General features: G+C 43.5%; 1 protein-coding gene across 2 annotated transcripts; it reads left to right on the top strand.

Annotated features, from left to right (window-relative positions):
- The first annotated feature begins 355 nt into the window (after positions 1–355).
- pcnx4 (pecanex 4) lies at positions 356–12187 on the top strand. 2 transcript variants are annotated; one of them, XM_080413625.1, is made up of 11 exons: positions 356–517; positions 1035–1790; positions 2292–2471; positions 2673–3214; positions 5519–5619; positions 5937–6059; positions 7032–7392; positions 9194–9297; positions 9381–10486; positions 10608–10794; positions 11316–12187. In XM_080413625.1, exons 2-11 carry the CDS (start codon positions 1093–1095, stop codon positions 11565–11567), a joined length of 3654 nt encoding a protein of 1217 aa, XP_080269751.1. In that variant the 5' UTR covers positions 356–517; positions 1035–1092; the 3' UTR covers positions 11568–12187. The 2 variants fall into 2 exon arrangements, with proteins under 2 accessions (XP_080269751.1, XP_080269750.1); XM_080413624.1 differs by having other exon boundaries at positions 356–521.
- Positions 12188–12252: the final 65 nt, after the last annotated feature.

The following is a 12252-nucleotide window of genomic DNA, read 5'->3' as shown; positions in this document are numbered from 1 at the left end:
CATCAACCACTTCAGCCCTATACATTTCGGCCATTTGAAAATAGCTGATCTACCAGCTCACAATGATCTGCTATTTTCAAAAGATTTTTTTATACATTTGAAAACAATGAGTACTTTCTACTTTTGGTACATTTTAATACTTTTGTACTTTTACTCAAGCACATTTTTAATTCTGGACTTGCACTACCTGTAACAGAGTATTTCTACATTGCAGTATTGATACTTTTACTTAAAGTAAAGCATTTGAATAGTGTTGCCACCACTGTGTGTGCGTGTGCGTCGTGGGGGGTGAAGGACCAGTGAAAGACATTACTCCAGGCTCTCTCTCCAATCCCATTGGTTCCAACATGTCAGCGCGTCATCCTGTTGTTGCTTGGTTTGCTTCTGTGCTGCTAGCCGATGTTGTGAGCTAGCTAGCAGCTACTGGCGCTACGCTAGTGTTTTTGTCATTTTACTATGCTGCCGGTAATATGAAAGGCACAACGAGGCATCTCTCCCAAATGGCATTTCTGTTGTTGTAGGTAAGTTAACGTATTCCTAAATACCTCGCTAACCACGTTGCTGTTAAGTATTGCCTGGCGAACAACAACGCTTGCTGGTTATAGCTAGGTAGCTAATGTCAGAGTAAACAGAGATGGAAACAGAGTCAACGATAGAGCTCAACACAGTTTGCCTGTCTTTAATTTGAGTTATTCTAAGTCATGGTGTCAATAGTCATTGACCTGCAAATGTATTGCTATAATGATAGCTAGTCGGCAATGTATTTGATAGTTTTGTTTTCTTAGTATCACAGCGTGTGCTGTGTTAATGTTACTGGGATATTGCTGCTAGGCTACAAGACCGAACAACACTGTTGTCTTTTATCTGAGAAGCACAGTAACACTGTGGCTAACTCTGTGATAGATCCATAGTCATCCAATTGATTACACATTCTTACCTCAAATCCAATGGATCATGACACATGTCTCAGTATACTGTATACACAGTAACATTCATACTTGGTTGTTCATTGCAAACGTCTTAATTGTTTCCAGGAGGATGACTGAGACCTGTGCTGCAGCTGTGAGGAGATGACCTGCCACCCCTCAGGGCATGGTCAGAATGGGGCCAGACGTGCCCCTTCTCAATGAATACAAGCAGGAGTTCTTCTGGAAGCGTTTCCCCCAGACCGTGTTGGGAGGTCCGCGCCTCAAACTGGGATACTGTGCCCCATCCTACGTCTATGTCAACCAGGCGCTCCTGTTCTTGACACCATGGCTGTTTGGAGGCGTTGGCACCCTGTTATACCACATACAGGTGCTGCAGGAGGTCCATGCCGCGGTGCTCTCTGGTATGCTGATGTTTGGGACGGCAGCGGGTGTGCAGGCCCTGACGCTGTACGCTGCCCGCAGGAGCGGCACGGTGGAGAGGCTGGGGGCACCCAACGTCCTGGCTGATGAGGAAGAGGTGGAGTTCACCCACTGCGTTGGCCCAGAGACCGTGAGGTTCATCGCCCCCGGGAAGAGGTTTGCGCTGAATGTGGTGGTGCACACAATTCTGGCTGGGGTTCTTTGTGGCTTTGGGACGTGGTACGTGCTCCTAGGCAGATTGACTGCTCTCTATGGCAGTATTGGTGTGTCCTTGCTTATATTCATCCTCAGCTGGGTGACCCTGTGTATAGCCGAATATTCACTCATCATCAACACGGCTACGGAGACGGCCACTTTCCAGGCTCAAGACACCTATGAGATCACCCCGCTCACCCGGCCCCTCTACATCTTCACTTTCATCGCTGTGGACTTGGCGGATAGGTAACCTACAACAAACAGGTTATCTTATAGCATGATGATGAATAGTGATCTAGTGATGATGTCTTTTTGTAGGCTAACTTCAGAAGTTACTTCCACCATGGGTTTCCATGACAGATTTCTAATGGCATTTCTGTACTGGGTTTTGGATAATTAAGAAAATGAGTTCAGAAAAAGGCTTATGATAGTCACATTATGTTGAACAAGATACACTTTAATAATTTTTTCCTTTTTTCTTATTTTTTTTTACCACACATCGAGAGTTTTGATACAGAAGTTATATACCCATGTCACACAGAGACGGGAGTAATTTTCTGCATAAACCACATGGTGAAAAATCATTAGAAATCAATGGTAAGGGAACCTATGGCTCAAAAACTTACTTCCAGGTTTTTTAGGACCACATTACAACTCTTTTTTTCAATAAAAATGTATTGGGTGAAATAGACAAGGATAGGACCATTGTGTCGCAATATTTGAGTGAATTTGTTGTTTTCCATTCAGGTTCACAGGTCCTGTGCCTGAGCTCCAGTTGGCCAGTCAGGTGCTCCATGTTCTGTTCCTACTCCTACCTCTGCTGTGGGCACTGGGGATGTTGTCGCCCCTGGACGCCCTGCTCCTCTGGGGCATGGAACAGTTTCTTGTGTTTGGCTTGGGGGGCTCACCCATGTCCAGCAACCTTAGGTGATTTGATAATCTCCCAATTCAGTGTTTATTCAGTTAAGAAAGGCTGTGTTTTTTTCTTTTTGTTTGTTTGTCAGTCAGTATTTGTGGCACATTGCATTGGCCCTCTAAATGCTAATTTATATCCTAACAGATTTTCAAGCTAACAACGCAATTCTGTATGTGTATTCTTTGTGTGTTTGTGTGTACTTTGTCTTGCAGGCTGCTGGTAATGTTTGCTGTATCTGTTGGCGTTGCTGTGTGTAATTTCTTCATCCCGTCCACACTGGGTGTGGTTCTGTTCTCCGTCTCCATGGGATTTCTGTTGAGCTTGGACCTCAGCCAGATCGGCACCCTCTGCAGTGGGTCCAAGGTGGTCCGCGGGTGGAGGGACAGCGGACGGCGTAGGGGGGGGTCGCCGGCCCCTCCCACTTCATTCGGCTGGCATCTGGGCTGCAGAGAGATGCTGTTGTATTTGTGCTTGCTGGCAGCAGCCATGGCGGACGCTGGGCTGCTGCATCACTTCCTTGGCCCACCTCAACCCCACAGCTTAGTTGGCGGACCTCAGGCTCCTGTCAGCTATCTCCTCCTTGTCCTCTTTTTCCTCTGCTGGGCTCTCAGAGAGATCCAGGGGGCCTATGTGTTCGGAGGGGTGCTCATCAACCCCTTGTACCCACGAGGCATGTCCAGTGTACCTGTGTTCAAGCAAAAGAGTCGGGGTCTTCATGTTGCAGCAGCAGTCAGAAGGCTCCTCCTCAACCTTGGTGAGCCTTGAATGTTGAACCTCAACTGTTGTTCAAGCCCCCTTCCAATATTTTGTAGTGTGTTTTCAGCTGTTTAGCCAACCCAATTTTTTAAAATGGGCAGTCTCAAATCTCACAGTGGTCTTATCGTGACGCATTGTGAGCTTGCATTGTGGACTTTTTGAAAATTTCCGCCAATAGTGACATGAAACGGGAAGCGAGAGTTAAAGTGGTAAATGTTTTTCCTTTGCCAACCTGTATGTGCATTGATTCCAGAGGCACCATATGCCTTTAAAAAAATATATATACTTTTGGGGGCTTTTCTACCTTTTTTATTTTGGATAGTACAGTTGAGACAGGAAACGGGGAGAGAGAGGCAGGGAGTGACGTCGGTCAGGCTAGGGAATCAAACCTGCGATTCGCTGTCAGGCTGCATTAGAACCTACGTATATGTGGTATGCGCCTTATAGTCAGGGGATATTAGCAGAAACATTTCCAATCTTGGAATAAATTCCTTACCAAAAAGAATCTTCACCAATGTGTTTGAAAAGGTGTCTAGTAACACATCGCACAAAGACTGAAATTCAGTTTCCCTAGGAGAAGTTTTGACAGCTGCTGAAAGTTGGGCTACCCACCATTTCCCTGCATTTCCATGCAGGAAAAAAAATAATCTAAATTTAATTCTGTTTTAAGTAGCATGTGAGGAGTCAAACTAGGGTGTTTTTATGATTCTGAATCCATTGCAAGCATTTGTTTTGCACCAAAACCACTCCTTGGGCTAAAAACAGCCCAATCTCAATGGGCTTTTTACACAAAAAGTATACCTGGAAAAAGATGTCTATGGCCGTTTTTAGCCCAAGGAGTGGTTTTGGTGCAAAACAAATGCTTGCAATGGATTCAGAATCATAAAAACACCCTAGTTTGACTCCTCACATGCTACTTAAAACAGAATGAAAATTAGATTCTTTTTTCCCTGCATGGAAATGCAGGGAAATGGTGGGTAGCCCAACTTTCAGCAGCTGTCAAAAAGTCTCCTAGGGAAACTGCATTTCAGTCTTTGTGAGATGTGTTACTAGACACCTTTACAAACACATTGGTGAAGATTTTTTTTGGTAAGGAATTTATTCCAAGACTTTTTTAATATCCCCTGACTATTAATAGTCCATGAGCCAGAGCCCCAAAATTGAGCAATGATTATCGAAAGAGTGGGCAAAACCAAACCTATATTAAATTGTTCATAGGGTCAATACGAGTAAATAAATATATGATAACCTTTCCACAGGAGCAGCTTTTTCATAGTTATCACACATTTTGTTATTTTCCCCATACGTACATGACAGGTGAAAAAATTACAACATTTAAAAAAGAGTTATCATAATGAAACTTCCTGAGTTGATTACTTGCATGAAGACAATGATTTATCGTATTACAAGTTTTCTGAAATTGTATATTTAAATATGCAAATTAGGCATTTAGTCCATGAGCCAGAGCCCCAAAATTGAGCCAGATATCTCGTTAAAAACCATTGACTCCAACATCTTAACAAAATGAAATAAGAATGTTCACTCTGGCTTTGTCCAATGTTCCAATGTTGATTCTGGAAAGTTGTACAAATTCGGGCATATTTTCGTAATGCCTAATTTGCATATTTAAATATACAATTTCAGAAAACTTGTAGTACGATAAATCATTGTCTTCATGTAAGTAATCATCTCAGGAAGTTTCATTATGATAACTCTTTTTTACATTTTGAAATTTTTTCACCTGTCATGTACGTATGGGGAAAATAACAAAATGTGTGATAACCATGAAAAAGCTGCTCCTGTGGAGAGGTTATCATATATTTATTTACTCGTATTGACCCTATGAACAATTTAATATAGGTATGGTTTTGCCCACTCTTTCGATAATGAAATCTTGTCTGGCTCATGGACTATAACCACTAGGCCATCGGCGCCCCTGTATGCCATTTTTGACTCAAAAGTGATTCATTTAAAATTGAATTGAAATGGTATTGGCATAGCATTATCCCCGCTGGCGCTGAAACACCTACTTTGAATAGTTCGTGAGAATTTACCTACTAGTCTGCCTGGTTGCCATAGCCTTGCATAGGTGTGACAATTCATTTCAAACAACAAACCACCATACGCGGTTTGGTGACCAAATCAGGAAGCAAAATAGACTCAAGGGGGGCTAGTCTTCACCACACTGTTGTCTTCTTTAAAATAAGAGTACAACAGTGCATGTGCATTATATGTGTGAGTGTTTTTTCCCCTTTGATATTGACAGTACTGATCATCACTATGTTTTTCACTATCTTTACAGTGTCTCCATTTGCAATGATTGCTTTCCTGTCCATGGACAGCTCTGTGCAGCGTCTCCACACAGCTTCCCTTAGTGTGGGATTCACACGGGCATTTAGAGTGGTAAACCCTCACTAACTCACTCACTCAATTCAGCTTAAACATCACATAATATATTCTCATTCTGCATACCTCCGCATTATGGAAAATGTAAGAGTTTAAAGCTTACAGCTCCTGATAACTTGTAGAAAACATAGAAAAACTATTGATGCTTTATGTATGGGTGAAAATTGTGAAAAAAAGAGGGAGAGCATCTATTTTTTTTGCAACTGTGTGCTTGCATTCTGTGCAAGCTCCTGATTCTTTCCTTGCTATATTTGGTAGATATGGATGTCTACTGTAGTAGTTGTTTCATTACTTGCTCTGTGGATGATGTGTAGGTCTGGCAGAGCTCTGAGGATGCACTGCTCCACATGGTAGTCGTAGTGTCTGTGCGTCTGGTAGCTGGGGACAGGACTCTGCCAGGATGGGACAGTCTGGGCACTGGAGTCCAGCTTCTTTTGGTAAGAGCAACTTCACAAGGTCATTCATCAGCCCACCACAACTCAGAATTATGAAGTTACTGATGGTCTTTTTTGTAACGTATTCTCTGTGAATTGTACAGGTCTTGCTGAGGTACACTGACACACAGTAACAGTTCTGTGATTAAAATAAATTAAGAAGATATGCTCTTTTGTGAAAAACACTTTAAAAAAAATTAAATTAGTATAAGTAAATGGAAAGCACACACAACAGCTTCAAAATGTACAGTTAAATGTGTTTTAAATTAGAAGAATGCAAACAAAAATAAATGGGGATTCTTGAACATAAGGAAATTAAGAATCGACATCAGAATGTATTTCCTGATGTTTATATGTACTGATGATTTGATAGTTTAGAATGTGAAGTATGCAATTTTTTATGTATTTCTGCCTTAATTTGCTGCTGACAGAACCCAGGCAATGTGTAGCCAACTGAATGCATACACTGAATAAATGGATTATATTTCCATAACAACATGGTTTTACTGAAAAACACAACTTGCTACAGCTTCTATTGACAATTAATATATACCACCAACTTAGCAATATAGTCTCTCACCTCTGCTTAAAACGTTTTATTTTAATTTAAACAAAAACTTAATTTATACCCGGATTGTTGAAATGAATGAATTTATTGCAGTCTTTTGTGTATATTGCGCATGTTGATGATACTTTTTGATACTGTATAATGTGCAGCCCTAGTGCAAACTCAAGAATCAAGAGAGGTTTATTTGAAATGGATGTGGAAAATGTTCTGCAAGACTGCTAACACAACAATGTAATATAATAGATGTAATGAAGTAAAAATATATATATGTTAAAATAAAGTTAAAATTGTATCGGTATGAACAGCAGGTATGATGTTAAGGCTTCATTGTTTGTCATTCTTCTCCATCCTCACCTTTTTATGAACGAGTCCATGCTGTTGATGTTTGCTTCACTGTCTATCGCCAGGTGGGCCTCCTATGTGACAGAATGGTGCAGTTCCTGGCCAAGCTGAAGTTCACCTTGACTGTTTTGGTGACATCCTGGACAGAGAAGAAGCAGCGGCGTCAGTCAGCTGGAACCCTGCTGGCTCTGAATGCCTCTCTCTGTCCTCTGCTCCTGGCTGTGGTGACCCTCTCTGCCATGTTGTCTGCCCCTCTGCTGCCCCTCTTCACTCTGCCCATCTTCCTGGTCGGTTTCCCCAGGCCTCAGCGCAGTTGGCCGGGTCCAGTAGGGACCGCCTGTCCCTGTCCAGACTCCATCTTCTACCAGCAGATGAGTGGAAGCCTGGCCTCCGCTCTGAGGGGGGCCTTCGCCAGGGGCTCACTCGGTTAGTCGGTTAGCTTCTCCATAAAACATTCCGTACCAGGACACCCACTGCAGCCCCGAATATGAGCTCACCAGAGTAGGGGTGTTTACAGTTGTTTTATTTTCTTTAGATAAGAGAGTTTAGAGAGATGGGATGCTGAGAGTAGCAAGGGGGAAAGACATGCAACACATGACTGGCTGGCGTTGAACCAGAGACGTTGCAACAATATGGTCGGCGCACTAACCACTCATCCACCGGAGTGCTTTATTTTCACAGTATTTGTGAATTTTAAGTTGATCTGCAGTGCATGTTCAATCGTGATGAGAATTCACTTAAGCATTCATAGAAATAGTACATTCAACTGCTTGTTCACCATCAGAAACCAGCAAAAGACCACAGTAACTCAACATTTAAATCTGTAAATAACCATTTTCAGTCACCAGTGAAACACAGTATAGCCCACTAAAAGCTTGGCATTTAAATGTGTGGGGTTTTGCCATTAGTTACTTCTCCTTACTGATGAAGCGGAACTCTCACTGTCACGCTGCACTAGAGATGTAAATGATGCTCCAGCAATGTTCAGAATTTGTTTTGTTTTAACAGTGCACATTGCCTCTTAAACGTTGTGACAGTGAACCTTTCCAAGGGTCAAACAGGGACCGTATGCAGATGAAAGAGCATCGAAGGAAGGATTGCCTCTCGTGGTTTAATATTAAGAGGAATGTTGTCATGGGTAGATCGTGGAGCCGCTGGCAGTAATGCAAGCTTGCAGGATCCAGTCGTGCTTCCTGTGTAGTGACCCGAACAAAATAGCTCTGATCTGTATTCATTACATCCAAATGTTTCCACACCATTAACCTCATAATACTCTTAAGCCAACCGAAGCTGCTTCTGGAATTTTTCTACAGTGCTCTACAGTATGTGATATCAGGAGGGGGCAAGAGACAAAAAATGAAATGGTGTCCCAGAGTACAAGCTCAATTATTCATGGGTTGATGACTCCAAACAGAAAGGGGGGGGAAATGATCTGCGATGATGTCATCACTCAATCTTATTGTTTTCTTGGCGAGCTTGGGGTGGCTTAGCTGTAATGTATAATTCAGACCAAACGCTTGTCTTTTGTCTTTTGATGTTCACAGTCTACCAAGATGGCAGTTTGTTACATTAGCTTTGCCTTTCTTTCCTTTGGCCCCTGTGCAACATAGGAGCTTGTGCATCAGTGAGCAATGAGCAGTAACGAAGTATGCGCGCAGCACAGCGTGTCGCTTCCTATCACGAGGTGGTGTCTGACTATTCCGGGTTGTCATTATGGGATATGACATTATCCTTGAGCCACGCAAATACTGAAGTCCACTTAAAACAAAAAAGGCTACCGGCGCCTTTCTGCCGCCACTTATCCATTCTGAAATAAACGTCTGTCCGCTTACCTCCTGTTGTATAAAGTTGAGAAGACCGCGTAGGGATTCTCTGAGTCGCCTCCCATAAGGCGAATGAATATTCAGAGATTAATGGAAAGCCAGGGCAGAGAAGGAATTCAATATTTAGATCTCTGTGCAGTCAGCCAGTTTAAACCGTATCATGACCTTCCTGTAGAACTGAAATGGTAAGCGTCACCCTGCAGCTCATCCAGCAGCCAAGTTATCCAAGAGACACTCTCTTGATGCAAAATGAAAGGGCTGTGTGACCAGGGGCCTCTTACTTATGTATATGATGCTGTATGCTTCCTTTTTCCTTGCCCTCAATCCCCACATCACAACATCTCTCTCAACTACATGGTAGATGCATGCATGGCTGATGTTGTGTTTTGTTCTCCCTGCTATAGGTTCCTTATCCCCAGGCTCTCACTTCCTTGGTCGGTTCCAAGACCGTATGGTTTGGATAATGATTCTGGAGAGAGGTTATGGCTACTGTACAGTCAATATTAAGGTACTATAACGGCATAGTTTCCATGTTGGGGGAATAACTGGTTGACGTCCTGTGACATTTAATGTAATGACTTTGTTTTTTAGGGTCTGGAGCTGCAGGAGACCTCCTGCCACACGGTGGAAGCACGGCGGGTGGACGAGGTGTTTGAAGGAGCTTTTGAGCGCCCAGAGCGCCTTGGTTTTACCCAGGGCCTTAATCTGCACTGGGGCAATGCCCTTAGCCCTTGTGCCGCCCTCCCTGTGTGGGTCTATTCTGATGCTAGGAATGTGCTTTCTGGCATCATCGACTCACACGACAACTTGAGGAAACTCCAGGATGACTTTCTGAAAGCACTGGTTTGGTTGCTCCTCCGCCATTGCATTCAGAAGCGAAAAGGCTTTATCTGGGGAAGTGAAGAAGGGCCGAGAGGTGGCAGCAGGAAGTCCCAGTCCTCCCAGTTGGCCCAGTCCTTTGCTAACCAGCCTGCAGAGGCTGTCATAGTGGAGTCCAATGTGTCCTCTCTGAAGTTCAGGCAGGACAGCTCAAGTATGACCTCCTTTGGTGACTGGTCAGATGAGGATGACCTGTTTGGTCCCCAACCGGCCAGGCGAACAGTGGCGTTGGTGAGTACAGAGGCTCAGCTGGGACACACAACACTGCAGACGGGGCCCTCTCTGCCTGGCTCTGTGGAGATGGACAGTCTATTTGAAAACATGGCTCTCTCGGCCCTGCAGCCACTGCAGCCTCTGGGACTGGGCCTTGGGCTCCCAGCGGTGGATAAGGGCCGGAACCCAGAGGGCTCTGCAGAAAGGCCTGCGTCACTCCCTCATTTAAAATTCAGCTGCCCACAGTCTGAGGCATTCAACCTGCCTAAGGGATGGAGGACAGCCCCCTTGCTACCATCCCGTTTACATCAGCTCAGGTCTTTGTTCCCTGAGGACTGGTTTCGGTTTAATCTTGGGCGCTTTGGGTCTGCCGTGCAGGGTGAAGACTCTGAGGACATGACGAAGGCCCTGAAAGAGGATGAAGCACTGAGGGAGCTGCATGCTCAAGTGGTTCTGTCGTGCCTCATCTCCCTGGGGGCGGAGTCCACCTTCACCAGCCCCAGCTATGTGTACAGGCTCTACTGTGGAGATGTACCATGGACAGAAGGACTTGACTGGCTATCTGCTAGTAAAGAACTTTACCAGATTGCACTTAGAGCATTTAGGTAAATTAGGCAACTTGTTTGTAATCAGTATGGCCACAAAAGCTGTTTACATTTCTGTCACCAGAAAAGGGTAACTGATTTAAATTTTGTTCTTTCTGTTGCTGGGTTTTTCTGCCTTCAGGTTCAGTTTCAAGCTGCTGTTTGATCAGGCAAGTCTAGGGCCCATAGAAGGCCCTGAGGAATTGTTCAGCACCTTGGAGGACTACGACAGGGACTGGTACATTGGCCTGGTGGCGGAGAGAGGCTGGCATGACAGTGTTCTTCAGGAGAAACCTTTCCTCTTCTCCCTAGGACATGACCTCACCATGGTAACCAAACACACATCGGTCAGACTGCATACTGTATACTCACTTGCATTCTAGTTGAATCGGTGACATACAGTAGAGATTGTCTAGCCATAGCAATTCTGGGCATTGAGCGCATTTGTTTTATCGTTATTACCCCTTTTATAAGCCTTTGCATATCCTGAGGTCCTCAGGCTGGAACCTTTGAGTAAAGACTGAAGACAAGGGGTGACAGTGTCTTTTCTGTCAGGGCTTCTCGGCTCTGAAATTACGTGCCTGCCTGAGGAACTCAGGCTTGCTCATCATTCTTATTTTAAGTCGCTTCTGAAATCTTACTTTTATTAAAAGGCCTTTCTATAAATAAATGGTTACATTTTATTGTTTGTTTCCCTCAATGTGTTTTCTTCTCACTGCACTGCTGATTTTATAACATTTCTTTATATTGCATTTTGTTTTGACAAATGCTTTATAAATAAATGTTATTACTATCATTAGCATTATTATATAAATGCAACATCACATTCACTACTGTCCTCTGTCCACAGGGCACATACACGGGACGAGTGCTGTCTCTGCAGGAACAGCTGGTGCAGGTTGGCCGTCTGAATGGAGAAGGGGTGCGTGGACAATGGGCCAACTTGTCCTGGGAACTCCTGTATGCCACCAACGATGACGAGGAACGATACAGCATCCAAGCTCACCCCATCATGCTGAGGAACCTTACTGTTCAGGCGGCCGACCCGCCTCTTGGGTACCCCATTTACTCATCTGCCCCTCTGCACTTGCCCTGCTTCTGACCGCTTTTTACATGGGTTCGACTTTTAGGGAATTCACCCTAGAAATTCCTGAGTATTCATTTAACTCTAGGACTTTTCAGTGCAGGATTCCCTTGACCACACGGTATGACATGGTGGTATTGGCAGTCTTTATTCTTGTACGAGTTACAAAAAAACCCTGTACAAAACAATGGTTAGTGATTTCTTGGAACTGTACATTACAGTGGATATAATTTGCTTTGAACATTTTGTACTTTAGACCACAGCTATCTCAATTGTGCCACAAATGTTTTTGTAGATTTTCTTTTTTAAATATTCAGTAGTGATTGAATTTGCCCACCGCTCCCTTCAAAAGATATCAACATAATACCTCTGGGTTGATTGTTTTTCTCATATTTCACCAAGAAACTCTTCCCCTGATAAAGAAGAAAAAGGGACTTCACTGTTTTATTAGGAAGTGTTGAATTCAAGGATGTGCCTTGGGTTTGTCTTTGCAGTATATGTAATGTGGTTAGTAAATATTTGCTATTGTTTTGTTTACAGTTCACTTGTTTACGATTTAGAGCAAGGAGTTTGCCATGGTCTCCTGTATATAAAGATTGTTGATTTTGTGTAACTGTAATAAAATGGCTTGACAGAAACATCTTTGTAATTTGTTTCACTAAGCAAATCTTCCCCACATTTATTACATTAATAGTAATGCATT

Source organism: Gymnoscopelus braueri (genome assembly GCF_963280865.1).
Source record: "Gymnoscopelus braueri genome assembly, chromosome: 19".
In the NCBI taxonomy this organism is placed as follows: Eukaryota; Metazoa; Chordata; class Actinopteri; order Myctophiformes; family Myctophidae; genus Gymnoscopelus; species Gymnoscopelus braueri.
This window is presented reverse-complemented; position numbering and strand designations above follow the sequence as displayed.